General features: G+C 45.9%; 1 protein-coding gene across 3 annotated transcripts in view; it reads right to left on the reverse strand.

The window, feature by feature from the left end:
• INTS1 (integrator complex subunit 1) overlaps positions 1-13,619 on the reverse strand; it is a 29,257-nt gene that overhangs the window by 14,135 nt on the left and 1,503 nt on the right. For 2 of the 3 annotated variants that reach the window (XM_056337484.1, XM_056337482.1), the window contains exons 4-26: positions 13,408-13,545; positions 12,510-12,669; positions 12,050-12,155; positions 11,580-11,766; positions 11,296-11,441; positions 10,856-10,997; positions 10,326-10,502; positions 9,955-10,063; positions 9,252-9,372; positions 8,533-8,610; positions 7,847-8,004; positions 6,604-6,700; positions 6,133-6,224; positions 5,744-5,804; positions 5,161-5,358; positions 4,761-4,890; positions 4,398-4,577; positions 4,152-4,301; positions 3,396-3,575; positions 3,111-3,215; positions 2,152-2,319; positions 1,685-1,796; positions 1,071-1,232 (exon numbers count right to left, since the gene is read on the reverse strand). In XM_056337484.1, coding sequence (XP_056193459.1) covers positions 1,071-1,232; positions 1,685-1,796; positions 2,152-2,319; positions 3,111-3,215; positions 3,396-3,575; positions 4,152-4,301; positions 4,398-4,577; positions 4,761-4,890; positions 5,161-5,358; positions 5,744-5,804; positions 6,133-6,224; positions 6,604-6,700; positions 7,847-8,004; positions 8,533-8,610; positions 9,252-9,372; positions 9,955-10,063; positions 10,326-10,502; positions 10,856-10,997; positions 11,296-11,441; positions 11,580-11,766; positions 12,050-12,155; positions 12,510-12,669; positions 13,408-13,545 — 3,157 coding nt within the window. The remainder of the gene's footprint in view (positions 1-1,070; positions 1,233-1,684; positions 1,797-2,151; positions 2,320-3,110; positions 3,216-3,395; positions 3,576-4,151; positions 4,302-4,397; positions 4,578-4,760; positions 4,891-5,160; positions 5,359-5,743; positions 5,805-6,132; positions 6,225-6,603; positions 6,701-7,846; positions 8,005-8,532; positions 8,611-9,251; positions 9,373-9,954; positions 10,064-10,325; positions 10,503-10,855; positions 10,998-11,295; positions 11,442-11,579; positions 11,767-12,049; positions 12,156-12,509; positions 12,670-13,407; positions 13,546-13,619) is intronic. The other variant, XM_056337483.1, reaches the window with a different exon arrangement.

Below are 13,619 nucleotides of genomic sequence, written 5' to 3' on the forward strand. Positions count from 1 at the left end.
GGGCTGCAGAGAGCCTAAAGCCAGAAGTCCGACAGCTGCCTACTATGCTTTCTCTCCTCTGCAAATCATTGCCTCCTTATTGCATCTTCCAGTTAATTCACTCACTGGCTAATTTGATCTTCTGTTTAATTTGATCAAAACCTCAGTAACCAAATCATTCATATTAAAAAATAACTTCCACCCTATCTGTTGATAGCTGCAGGCAGGAATTATTGAATAATTCAATCACTGGCTATAGACAGCTGTCATTTAATTAGTAAGAAAGGGATGAACACTCTGAATACCAAGACGAAAAACAGCACCGACAAGCTGTGCAAGGACAAAAATAACTACAGGTATAGCTTACAACCTTCAGGCATTGCTTTCCACACTGCAAGCACGGCATGCCCCATGGAAGCTCTACTGTGCCTGCTGCCTGGTGACTGCATAGCTTAGTTCCATCTGAATTGTTGTAATGAAGATGGGACTCCAATTCAGAGTCCCCCGCTTCCTTTAAAATACAGGAAGTCCAATATCCATACAGACTCACTGCTCTACTTTGAAAGTAATAGTGACTACATGTGAAAGCCAGCAAGACGCAGCACCTGGATCAGAGTGGGGGGAACTGCCTTCCATCCTGCAGTAAGGAGCCCGTCCAAAGGCACCGACCTCTCCAGTCTCAGCTTTCACCAAGTTCTGCTCTTAATGCTGTGGGGCCTGATGGCTAGCAGGGCTGTATTTGTTCTCAAACCGTACATGAACTACACATCGTGACAGAGTAAGGAATCACCCTGGGGCATCCCATAACACTCCCTGCCCAGAACCAGCTCATATTCTGTCTATGTTTGACAGCCCTAAGGGACATAGTAAAGAACTGATCATATGTTTAGACTGCGACTGTCACAAAATCCAGAGACACACTCCTTTCTAAATCCAGGCTCCCTGCTCAGCTGCAGCGTCTATAGTGACTGACGGCGCCACCCAAAGGCATCCAAGTAGAACGGCTGGGCACACAGAGAGCTGGAGCAGGGAAGTCTCTCCCTTTCCTTTCAGGAAGGTCTGAAGCACTGACAAACATCTTACAGGCTCACCTGCATCCACAAGACGCGGGACCTCAGAGCGGATCATACGCAGCTTTAGCCAGTCAGGGAGCAGCAGAGCCTCCTCCGAGGTATCAACCAGAAAAGCAGTAGGAAGGGGCTTTTTCTCTGGGAACCATATATCCAGTAGGGTATAAAAATCACCGTCCCCTGCTTAAGAGTGGATACAAAATTATCTCCCACTGTTCATACACATCTAGAACACCCTGCCCTTCTCTATACAAATTAATACACCAGAACACTTTGTTGTTCAACAGTCAGAAACAACTTGGGGATAAACACTATCAAGTGGAAATGTGAACTACGTATCTGAGTGCCCACCTCTTGCACCACAGTAAGTCTCCAAGTCCTTGTTTAGCAGGGAGGGACATACCATCATTTCAATATTTCCTGCTGTCTGCAGAAGGCAAAAAATAAGTCTGCAAATCCTCACTCTGTGCAGCAATATTCTGATAGATCCTACAGCTACAAACAAGTACTGCAAGGGACAAGCCTGTGCACAGAAGGATTAACAACACCCTGACCTGTCAGGAGATGGCAGACAAAAGAAAGGCTCTCTGTATTGTCCATGATCCCTTGAATAAATCTGAGCACACTTCACTAACCTTGAGGTGGCCCTAGTGTCAGGAGAATAACCATCGCATGAACCACAAGGATGTGCATAGTGGCTGTTTCCCCACTAGTCCAACGAAGGAACACCTGATCCTGGGACTCTGACTGGAAAAAGGCAGAAAAAACGGGATGAACAAAGGTCAGGAGAGAAAGGAGAATGAGATTTGTGAGATACAGATGGAAGGAGAACATGAGAATGGACAAGTTTAGTCAGACCAAATTTCCACCTAGCCCAATATCTCCAACAGTGGCCACAACAGACACTCAAGGAAGAGTTAAAAAAGCTTTTTATGTCCACATATACTTGGCTCTGAAATTATGCCAACATCCAATTGTTTTCAGATCAGGGAATGCTTGAACCAGATGTGGTTTATATATACTCAGTAACCCACAAAGGGCTTCTCTTTTGTTAACTTGTCCAGGTTTTTTTCCCACTTAAGAAAATCAGGGAGGCACTCACCCAGCTGTACACCTCCTCGCCCTCCTTACTCTGGCGCATACGCTTGATGTAGCGAGAAAAGATGGAGAGAAGAGCAACAAGCACTGCATCTGATTCAGCACAGTACGACAGCTTGGAGAAGAGGTGAGACATAATAGTAGAGCGCTCCACTATGAGTCTGGCTACATCCTGCAAGGGGAAAAGATCTGTGAGGTCTTAACTGAACAACAAGCCAAGTCCTCCTCTTTCATTGCATCACCTTCTCCAGTTTCCATCATCAGCCCAGTTAACACCACTCTGGAAATTAATGTGTAGAGTCAAGAGTAGAACTGTCACAATGGGGAAAACACCAATGCTTTGCATGCAACGTGTGATACCTTACAGAGTCCCCAGCTGTAGCACAGCTGCATTCTGATGCTTCCCACTACAAAGTGAGCATTTACCTAGTAAAAATCTGCATTTCTCTGAAGAAACAAATCTACTGACTTATCATTTAACCTTCTCCACGTAACTAAACAGATCTGCGGAGGTAGAAAGAGCACATGAGACTTAAAAGCAATAAAAAAAAATAAGTACCCAGAGATAGAACAATTAAAAAAAATAATCATTGCTTAAAAAAAAAAATCACCAAAAACTTTTTTTAAAAAGTATTTAAAAAATGAGAAATCCAGTCTGGGTTATAGGAGAGTGAATATCCCACCGCTAAGGTTCCTGACCTCCCCAGATACATGTGAGTGCAGGTTTAGCACCTGCTTACTACTGGACTGGAGGTTATTGCTCCGATTATCATTTCATGATATGAAACCAGACACAGGTTGCCTTCCAACACATACACAGAAACACAAACACGCAATTATCAGATTCATGTGCTCCCAAATCACTCATCCTGCTGGCACAACAAGTCACATGCCTACCACGGTCCTGAGACATGCCAGGTCTCCCCCATGCAATCCCTCTGCCCTGGCAACCTGGTCTCTCACCAGAGCGAGGTCATTGTGCTGTCCCTGCTCCTCCACTGGGGCGTGCTGGGAGAGGTACACCAGGTAGGCACTGATGGTCTGGGGATCTGTCTCCATGTGGATGGCCTAGAATGAGGATTCCTTGTTAGAAATCTGGACTTCACGAAAACAAGGACGAGCGTAAGAAGAATTCTTCTGCAAGCATACAAACATGTCGATATCGTGCCCACACACAGTTTGCTCAGATTCATTTTAGCACGAGTAGCACAAGGAATAAGCCGGTCGCCTACCCCTACTAACACCCACCTGTTGCAAGGCAAGAGCTGTTGTTGCTCTAACACTGTCAAACAGTGGCAGCCTCGGGAGGTCTCTCAGCAGCCACTGATATCCCTGCAGCAGTTCAGAATCGCCAGAGTCTTCTTCCATGGGGTGATCTTTTTCCTCTCCATCACGCAGTCCCCCTTCTGACAGCACCAAGGACAGGCCCTGCAGAAGTCACATGGACACAGCTGTTGCGTTTGAAGCCACAGCTGGACCACTAGTTTCATACTAGTGAATGTAACAGAAACAAGCTTCTAAAAGCATGGAATGACCCAAATGCAGCACACAACAGGTTTCATATCTCATATAATTTATTTGCTTGACAACTACCCTGTTTGGCATTTCAGTCTTCTCTAAGCATTATTTTTTTGAGGTCTCTGCAATTCTGCTTGCCTTGACTATGCTCTAGAACACCAGACACTCGCTCGTTTACATTCCCCACAGAGAACAGCTGCTGCCAATTACTCCATATAGCACATGATCTGCTGAGTCTACACCTGAACTTCACAGGAAACATAGCAAAATCCAGCTCCTCTTAAGTACTACTTGGCTGTAGAACAAAGGTGGATTCAGAGCAGCAGGGAGCAGAAGTGCATTTGACAGGGTTTGGAGACTGAGGCAAGTTACTGAAGAAAGATGACACCAAGCAATTTCACTGTGCTGGCTCTGGGAATCATTGGAATCTAAGACTGCCCTCAGCTTCTGACAAACCTTAGTCAAGAAGATTTTCATTTTGCTCACCTTCATGGCCAGGACCCGCGAGGCCACCTGGGAGGAACTCAGGCGTCGCAGGAAATAGTCAAGCACCTCGCAGGTTGTCTGTTCATCTGCTTTGGGACCCAACAGCAAGTCTTGCAACCGTCCAAGCAACTGCCTTTGTTTCTGTTGTCTCTGTGGACCGAGACGGCAGCCCTTCCAGTGAAATCAAATCTGGGATGCGCACAGAAAGTAGATAACAGAAGTGATCCCCAAGAGACTGCTACTCACCTGGCGTTTCTTGGCACGCTGGTCCTTACTCTCACCCTCCTCTTCTTCTTCACCTGAGGTTGACTCATCAGCAGCATCATGAAGCAGGAACTCACAAAGGCACTGCACAGGTAGGACATCCAAGGAGCCCTCGCTGGACTGAACCAGATCTGCCAGCCATGGCATTGACTGCGATGAGGCCTAGGAAGCAGGAGAGTAACAATGCAGGATCAGCAGTAGATGCAGCACACTGATCGTTTAACTCCTGAGCAGTAAAGCACCTTCCCCTGCATCTTACTTAGCTTCCTTTTGACCCTCACTCTGCTCAAGTTTTAGAGACAAAAGATCACACCACAACACAGCCAAGCCATCAAGGGAGCCCACCTGTCTTTGAATGATATTGAGAAGAAAGTCTGGATGACGACTGCGACACAGGAGGTGGCCCAAGCGAAGTGACTGGTTCAGGCTTTTCACCTGCTCCAGGACATGTGGTGGAGGTCTGCGTGGAGGGCCCCTGCCAGAAAAAAAAACAAAAACCAGGAAGTTATCCACGGGAAGACATTATTTCACTCTGGTGTTGATAAGAACCAGTCAGTTCAGCAGTGCATGAGGGCCACATGCAGGTGGCAACACAAGGACAAGGACCAAATGTGACACTTATCCCATGGGCCACCAAATCTTAGTGCTCTTCTTGCCCACATCAACCACCCTATGAGCAGTAGGGGTCCCTGACTAGCATTAACTGGGATTTCATGATGGCACCAGACTGCAGAAGGCTACTTACTGAGGGTCCAGACTTGTCAGCTGTGACAGCAAGAGGCTGCTGCTCTCTGTAATTGTTTGTTTTGTGGATGCAGCAGCCAGATGACCCTCAAATGCAAGAATCTCCTGTTTTTCCCTCTGGGAGATTTGAAGTTCACGATTAATCATCTCTGTGCGTGTCTCCTCATCAGTCAAGGTACATTGAGGATAGGAATAATTACTGAGAAAATAAGTTAAAAAAAAAAAAGAAAATGTTTATCTTGGCCTATTCAAAACTCACAAATGACAGTCAAATTCTGCAAGATCTCATCTCCATTAGGCAACACAGAAAAATGAAGGCAGCTTCCTAACAGGGCCAGGCAGACTAAGACCTTTTCAGCAAGGCACATCAGTCATCCCTCCCTTTTGCTCAACTTTATTCTCCCAATTATAACATTTCTGCTGAGGGAAGGCACCTTTCCCACTCAAACTGCAGTGATGTTGCCAGCCAGCTTATTTCACACCAGGCCCACTGAAAAGGAAGGAGCCAGGTGGCACAGATTTCATTCAGAAATACGTGTTTACAGTGGTCTATTTGATTTATATAGGGATTTAAACATACTAACTTGGTCATGACCATTTCCATGAGCATCTTCAGAGAGGGGTACTCCTCCCATGCAGCCAGACCTGCAGCAAAGAAGGGCAATCAGGAACACAGGGAAAAAAGTGAGGGTATTATAGAAATTCTAACACACTCCGAAGTGGGGAGACACAACAAACTCATTTTGGAACAGCTCACCACACTTAAGAGCACAGACAATGTGATTCCAGCCACACGTTGGCCCAAGCTCCCACACTTTGTATTTTTGCACACACAGGGAATACGCAGTCAATTAACTGCGGTTATCTCACCAACCCAGGACATGCCTTGAGTATGGGCAACCAGACTTCAGCAGAAAGCACCTTGGCCAATTTTTGCAGCAGAACTAGTGTCCTGAGAAATGTCCACACTCACCAATGTTTTCAGGATTGAATGCAGCCACGACAAGCAGGAGAGGCCAGGCTTTCCAGTAGAGGGTAGAAATAGCTAGATTTGGAGGCTGGTACCTGCAAAAACCATCAAAAGATATAAGCCCATCTCAAGACTGCTTTTCTCCTTAACCACACACTGTTTAGATTCAGCCACACCAGCTCAGTAGTTTTCAGAAAATGCAACAAAAAGTCCTCTCTGAGAAGGGACAGCAGGGTTCAGCTGAAAAGTTCTAGAAGGCCAGAGTGCTTGCAAAGGAAAGTCCATTCCATGACTCAGGTCTTAACTGCTCTAGAGAAATTCCTGCCTGAACATGACATGGGAAAGGTTTCCTTATGATGTTGTTATGACAAGTCGTAATAGAGAAAAGCATCTTAAAATCTGTGAGCCAGGGTTGTTAGTCAGAAGGTGAAAATGAGCTAGATCACAGGAAGATTGTCTATGTGATAAGCTTACCCTGGGGGTAGCTGAATATTCTCTGGATGGTGGTAAGTGCACAGATTTAAGACTGCATCGATCAACTGGATTCTTTCTACCCTCAGGACCTCGACATCTAGAGAAGGGGAAGAAAAGACTAAGCAAGTTATTGACCTGTCTACCTGGCTGAAAGTCCTTCAAGAAAAGCATCACACTGTAAGAAAAATTTTACTTCAAACAACTACGTTATTGTGGGCTTCTTTTCATGATATTACAGGAACCAAAAACCCAACAACACTCTCAAAGCAGCAACACTTAAAAAAAGCTGTAAGTCAATACTTAAGGATATCAAGCTCTGCAGCTGCAATTTGGTTTAAATTCTTAAGGGCATTTTTTTTCCCAAATGCATCCAATACAATACCAGTCTATCAGAATTCAGATTCACGGCTTACCTGAAGGAGTGTATCTGCTCAGGGGAACTAAAAATGCATTTCAACTTTGTTGCAAGTTTTCAGACTCACTAACTTCACTCTGAGTCTTCCAGTATTTGAAATGGTACATTTAAAATGCTATACAGAGAGGCTGGACACAGTTTCACAGGACGTTCAACAGCAAAGTTTAACTCTTTCCACTTGCACTGACCAGATCTGGATTAGACTTTGCTATTAACCAGTCAGCATTAAGAGCACCTAAGATGATTTAGAATGGAACTTTGACAACCCTTCCACTCTGATATAAACACATGTAGCTCAGTTGAATGGACATACTCTCCAAGGATGCAGGAATTTGGACAAATGCTGAATGAATTCATAAAAAGGCTAAGAGTTAAGGCTGCTTTTGTAACTGCTATTCTGTAACAGTGTTTGAGTAATGGAATTGGGAGGAGCATACAACATATGGGTTAATTACTTTTAACTTCCAACCCTTTCATTTTTGCATGGCCGAAAAATGTCTATTTTACAGTATTGAATTTTAAAATGCTAACTCAAAACTTCGGGTGGTTATTCATCCTCAACACAACCAATAATTTTCCAAACACTCCATGACAGAAAATTAGTAACAGGGAGAAACAGTATGGGAAAATAAGAAGCTTCTCTAGTGAGAAAGCAACAGCAATACGTGTCTGGCTTTGAGCCAAATGCTTAGCCATCACGACTAAAACATGCTTTTAAGTGATGGAAAGGCTCTTTAGTACATGGTAGCAGCCACCTCAGCCCTGGGTTGCAATAAGACACGTCGACAGAAAGAACCACTTGCTGGCTGGAGCTTCGTGCAGTCTTACCATCTGCTTGCACAGCCGCAGCACGCTTCACCAAGTGGTCAGCGAGCTCCATGGCATCCGCGGGGCCAAGAGGAAGGTCCCGCGACAAACCGATCACAAGGATACGCATCAGTGTGTCTTCAAGGATGGGCACCTCAGAGCAGAGGCGAAGGAAGAAGCTGCATGAGACATGAGATATCAATCGCACTTCTTTTGACAGGGGCACGGGGGTTCCTGAAACCCTCTCTAGACCACACAATTCATCTGAGCAGAAGATAAATTAAAGCTTCATTTACAACCCCTTCCCTGTTCTCCAGCTGCAAATGCAACTACCTGAAAGAAATTGTTTTATGGAATATTGCTCTCATTGCCTTGTACCTCTGCAATTCAGCCTGCTTGAGTCTGAGCTCCCTAGTGTTACCCCAGTAAACCACACACTGCAGGGCTGCCCTTCTGTATCTTGGTGCTGTAATTGTAAGAACAGCTTGGCACAGGGAACAGGAATGAAGGAAGAACAGATAGAAAATGGAGCACCATCCCTTGATTTTAAGGCAATGTAACAGATGAAGAAAATCTAAGCACAGTTCCAAGCCTTTCCAACACAGAGCTACATAAGGAACACCAGAAAACACCCATTCCTCTGCCTCCAGCTCCATTCCTCAGCAGCTCCACGCCTGTATCCAGCTATGGATGGGGTACATACTCACTTGCGGTCACTCTCAGGGGGCCAGTTGTCCCATTTGTAGTAGGTCTCTGGCTGTTCTGTGAAGAGCACCTTGTGGAGGCTGTAGAGGTGCAGAGGACAGTAAACACCATCTGTGTGAAGCTTAAGAACGCATTCAACAATCCAGTCTCCCCAAACTCCTGCTAATGCCTCCCATCCTACACATGAAGGAGCCTCCTCAGCTAAGCTAGTCCGGCAAAAGTAACAACATGAACCATAACAGAGAGGACTATGCAGTATGGGCATTGGGCTTCTATTCTTTCAGTAACATATCTCGCTTGCTATTAATTCTGGCTTGACCTGCCTTAGTAACACCTTGTACCAGATATTAGGATACCACCTGAGAGAAGACAGCGCTATCCATGGAGCCCTCAACCATACAGCCTGAAAAAGGACATCAGGCAAAAGAACAAGGGGTCCACAGGGATCATGCTTGACCAGGTAACTGGAAATTCCCTGTTGGGTGGGCCCAAATACTACAGACAGAAGTATTTTCCATTATCATATATTTCTGGTAAGAGGATGCACCTGCAGCAATTCCTGAGAAGGAGGCTGTCCCAGCCTGAACCTTGCTAAATGCTCCTTGTCTGATAAGGGGAGAGAAATCTAACCAAATGCTGGCATACATGTTCATCAATACATCATACGCTGTTGGGAAAGGGACTGGCTGTGCTCAGCAGGTTACCAGGCTGACTCTCTTACCAGTGCACATAGTCCTTTGGAGCCAGCTTGCTGATAGATGGAACAACTGTATGAAGCCACCAGACAGCATCACGTTGGATAGCAGCAATTTGGTTCTGGAAAGAGCGCAGCACTTCCAGGTCTGAAAAACAGTCAGGTTACAAACTACACATGTATCAAGAGGCCCATCAGGAGCCAAGCGGGGGAGGGGGCTGTTTCAAGAGCAGACAGGACTGTGAAACATCAACAGTGAACTGGGGAGAGGTATACTGGACAGCCCTGAGCATCCCGGCACTGACAGCACACATACTTTGCTTTGATGCAAAAACCCCATGGTGCAGCATGGACAAATTAGCACTGTGAGAAGAAAACACCTGGGCAGTCACTTCAGTGCCACCCCAAAGGCCTGTCTTCTCAGCATTAGGTACTTGGAAATTCTTACAGCTGCCCCTCCATGCTTCAGCCCCGCCCCCCCCCCCCCCCACAGTTCCTTTCCCCAGCCTCTCATCCACTGCTTCCATAGATACAAGAGGCACCCAGCCATGCAAATGCCATGTCTCCCAGCTCTGTCAGTCTCAGGATGATAGCAAGCACCCCCATGTCTCTATTCAGACTGGAGGCTTATAGACCTTCCCAACCCTAGCTGCAATGTTTGCCCCAGCCCCAAGGGGAGATATCTACCGATCTGCCCATCTTCAGAGGGAACCTAGGTTGTTCCACTTACTCTTCTTCTCTCCTTTGTCCCAAGCAATTCCAGCCTCCTTCACCTGGGCTGTAATGCCAAGCATCATGGAGACAGCTAGCAAATCAGTTATGTGGATGACAAACCGCTCCTTAAAACAAAAAACTAAAAAAAGTTAGTTGAATCAGCAATACCCAAAGCTGCCTTCTGGAAAAGTATTAAAAGTATTTCATCATCAAAAATGATGATCATGGATGTTTGGAAATCGGATATGGGAGCACTGCTATGAGATGAGACACACCAATACTCATGCACTCAGATAAAGAGCAAAAGAAAGAATGAAAAAACAGACATAGAAGAACCCAGTACACCACTGGTACATCCAGCAGCACAAAAGTCAAAGCAAGTAGTACCTTAAACTCCATTTCTGCATACTGGGCCTCCTTCCGCTCCTGCATGAGACCCAGACAGAAGGCCTGGAAGTTGATCTCATGTTTTGTCTGTTTGATGATCTCTCGCAGCAGAGCCCGTGAAGCCCGCAGGTAATCGTCCTTAGTAGTCAAAAGATCCTGGAACACCATTGCTAGGTACTGAGGCCAGACAGAAAGAGAAAACTTTCAGTGCATTGTAGTGTATCTGCACCCACAAAATGAAAAGACACAGGGAAACAGTGCCGGTGGTATACCCGTCTTTCAGGCCTCCAGGGGGCTATAGTAACAATTGTCTCATGAAACTTCATTCCCACAAGGTTGGTCACCCAGAATGTGGAAGTTAAGAATAAATGTGCATGGGCATTTTCTAAGAAGTGCAATCATGTAATTTCAAAAGAGTGTGATACAGATCACACAGTTGTCTGAAAAGATTTCATTTGAGCCTTAATTGAACTACTCTCTCAGGTCGGGTTCTGGGATCACTGTCAGTCATACAAGACACTAACACCTACCTTCGGAGCTTGCTCGGAGCTATGCTGAAGCACAGTATACAGGATCTGCATGTTGTTGGGATTTCTTGCGTTTGATAATTCATTGAAAATCACAAACTTAATTGTGGTGCCCAAGTTATCCCTGTGCGCATTCAGTAGCTCCCTGCAAGGGAAGACCAGAGGTGTCAAGAGTTGACTTTTCATGGCAGCTGGACTCACTGTTTTGATTTCTCTTTAAAGTATTTAGCACACAAAAGCAAAGAGGATGGAGCACCACATATGTCCAGTGAGATCAAAGGATTACTGAAAGACTTCCAGGCCAGTTAATTCATTTAAGTGTCACACAGAACGCTCCATGGTCCAAGCTGGTATTTAAAACCACTATGCAGAGATACTGAGAGCACCAAAGCCCTAGGCACATCTTCCTTCTCTTCCCCTCACGGCCCCGGTCATTCACTCACCTGACACACAGCATGTAGTGGTTGAGAAGGACTTTTGGCTTGAGACGAATTTTGATCAGGTTGGAGATAACTTCCATGTCCTCTGAGCTGTGGGTGTTGCAGTTCATGCAGACTGACATCAGCAAGTCCTGAGCTGGCTTGGTGAGCTGCAGTGGAAGAGCACAAAGGCTACAGCCACTTGCCATCACAGATCAGAAACTTAACTGGTGTACAGCACACAGCCCTCCCAGCTGGATTCCAGATCAGGTCCAGAAGGGTTGTGCTCCAGTAGCTTCTATCCTTACCTTTGGATTCTGCAACCACATCTCTAGCCTCTGCACAGCCATCTGCCGCACCTCTTTGTAGCCACAGGTTGCCGTCAGCAGTCGAAGGAGATTCCTGGAGACATTGTCCATTGGCTGGCGCCGGTTGAGCTGGTCCCGCAGCATGTCTAGGACATATTCCTCCACACTCTCTGCAAGGTCTTCATACCTGGGCCACACAAACTGCATTTTACTCACTTTCACACAAGCCAGCATGGTCACACTTCGCTGTGTCCAGAGATCAGCAACATTTCTTATTTGTGGTACACATTACAAACACACAAAATCTACTCTTTTCTCCTGGAACCAGTTTGATCTGGTGCTCAACATTCTCTAGCAAGTGCCACTGGACAGCTAGTGCAGAGAGGGAGCTCCCTGCCACAGCACTACAGGAGCAGGTGAGCACGCAGATTTGCCACATGGCTACATCAGGAGAGGAAGAGACACTGTACCTGGGCATGAGCTGGCCCGCCTGCTCCGGGCTCATCTTCTCCTCTGCAATCAGCAGCTCGCTCTGGCTGTCTTCCTCCTCTGTCATGGAAGGGTGTGGGCTACTCCCTAAGAGAAAGCAGCACACAGCATGCTTCATCAGACAGCTCCTTTCTAGAGTTCTCCCACTCACACACTTACACATTCAGCTTCTTTCAATGATCCCCCTCAGCAACACTGCAGGAAGTCACAACTAGTTGCTTCCTCACACTGTATCACATACAGGCACATTCTCCAAGCCTCTTTCACTGCCTGCCCTCAAACGTCCCCTAGAAATTAAAGATCCCCAGATGAAAAGCAATACCTGAACTCAAAGTCTCGACTACGTGACTCCACCCAGTAACTATTCTCACCAGTGAATAAGCTCAGCAGGCTCCATCCTCTCCCTACCCCTTTGTTCCTGCTTCCCAAACATCTCCTTACCAGCACTAAGGTCACCTCCGCTACGTCCAACTTCTCCATGCAAGAGCATGCTCTTAGGAGGCATCTTTGTGTTAAAAGCTGTTTGGATGTTATCCACAAATGTCTTGCAGTGAGGGCTGTCCACCCAGATGCGCTCCCCAAGGGAATCCTCAATGTAAACCTGCACAAGAGAACACAAACCACGCTCAAGCCTTTTTTTTTTTTAACTGATTAATCAAAGCAGTATTTGTGAGCTTCCCCAGGTTTTATTTATTTTCAATATATAGCTGCAAAGTAGGAAACTAGCATAACCATTGCACAGATGAAAAACACATCAGATGACTGCAGGCAAGTCACGTAAGAGAAGAAAAACAACCAAACACACCATTGCATCCTAGGCTCTACTGGGCACCGACCCTTTCAAGCAACAAAGCTGATTTAGCTTTAGCAAACATTTTACAACGTCTACCACCAAAATATGGAAGCTGGTCTTTTAAAAGATCAGCCTTTTTTAATTAATGGGCTCTTTTAATCCCTACGGGCAAACTGGAAAGTAAGAACTTTCTGGAACAGTTGTATCAATACAGATTGTCAAAGGCATCTTGGAAAAGAGCAGAGATAAGGCAACAAAAGGCAAAGGAGGCCGCAACATTTCAACAACCAGTGGAGATTTTCCTTAAAAAAATTTCTGATTTTCTCCCTTGTGAATACAGCATGCGCCCTATCTCCAGCTTCTGCCTCCCCCAGCTGCATTCCCCACGCTTGGCAACAGGCTGCTGGATACCCCCCTTCACCGAAAGCGGGAATAAATCCTGTGCTGCTATCCTACCCCAAAATGCATTTTTCCCACCCCTGGCTGGTTTTACCCAGTCTGCCCACTACTGCCTCAGTCCAGCACGAGCACCCTTAGTTCAACAACCTTGACAAATATCTCTGGCCAATTTTCATCCTCTTCGTAAGCCGCCATGAGAAGGTTGCAGGCCAAGACAGACACGAGGCTATTCCCTTTGGCTTTGAAATTGATGGAGGCATCTCTTCGGAGTAGGCTGCACAATGCCTGCAATATCATCCACAAAAAATAAAATAAGCAAGCCATCTAGCAAGAAAGCATACAGAAAAGCTTTAGAAAAA

Source organism: Falco biarmicus, chromosome 4, assembly GCF_023638135.1.
Source record: "Falco biarmicus isolate bFalBia1 chromosome 4, bFalBia1.pri, whole genome shotgun sequence".
Classification (NCBI taxonomy): domain Eukaryota; kingdom Metazoa; phylum Chordata; class Aves; order Falconiformes; family Falconidae; genus Falco; species Falco biarmicus.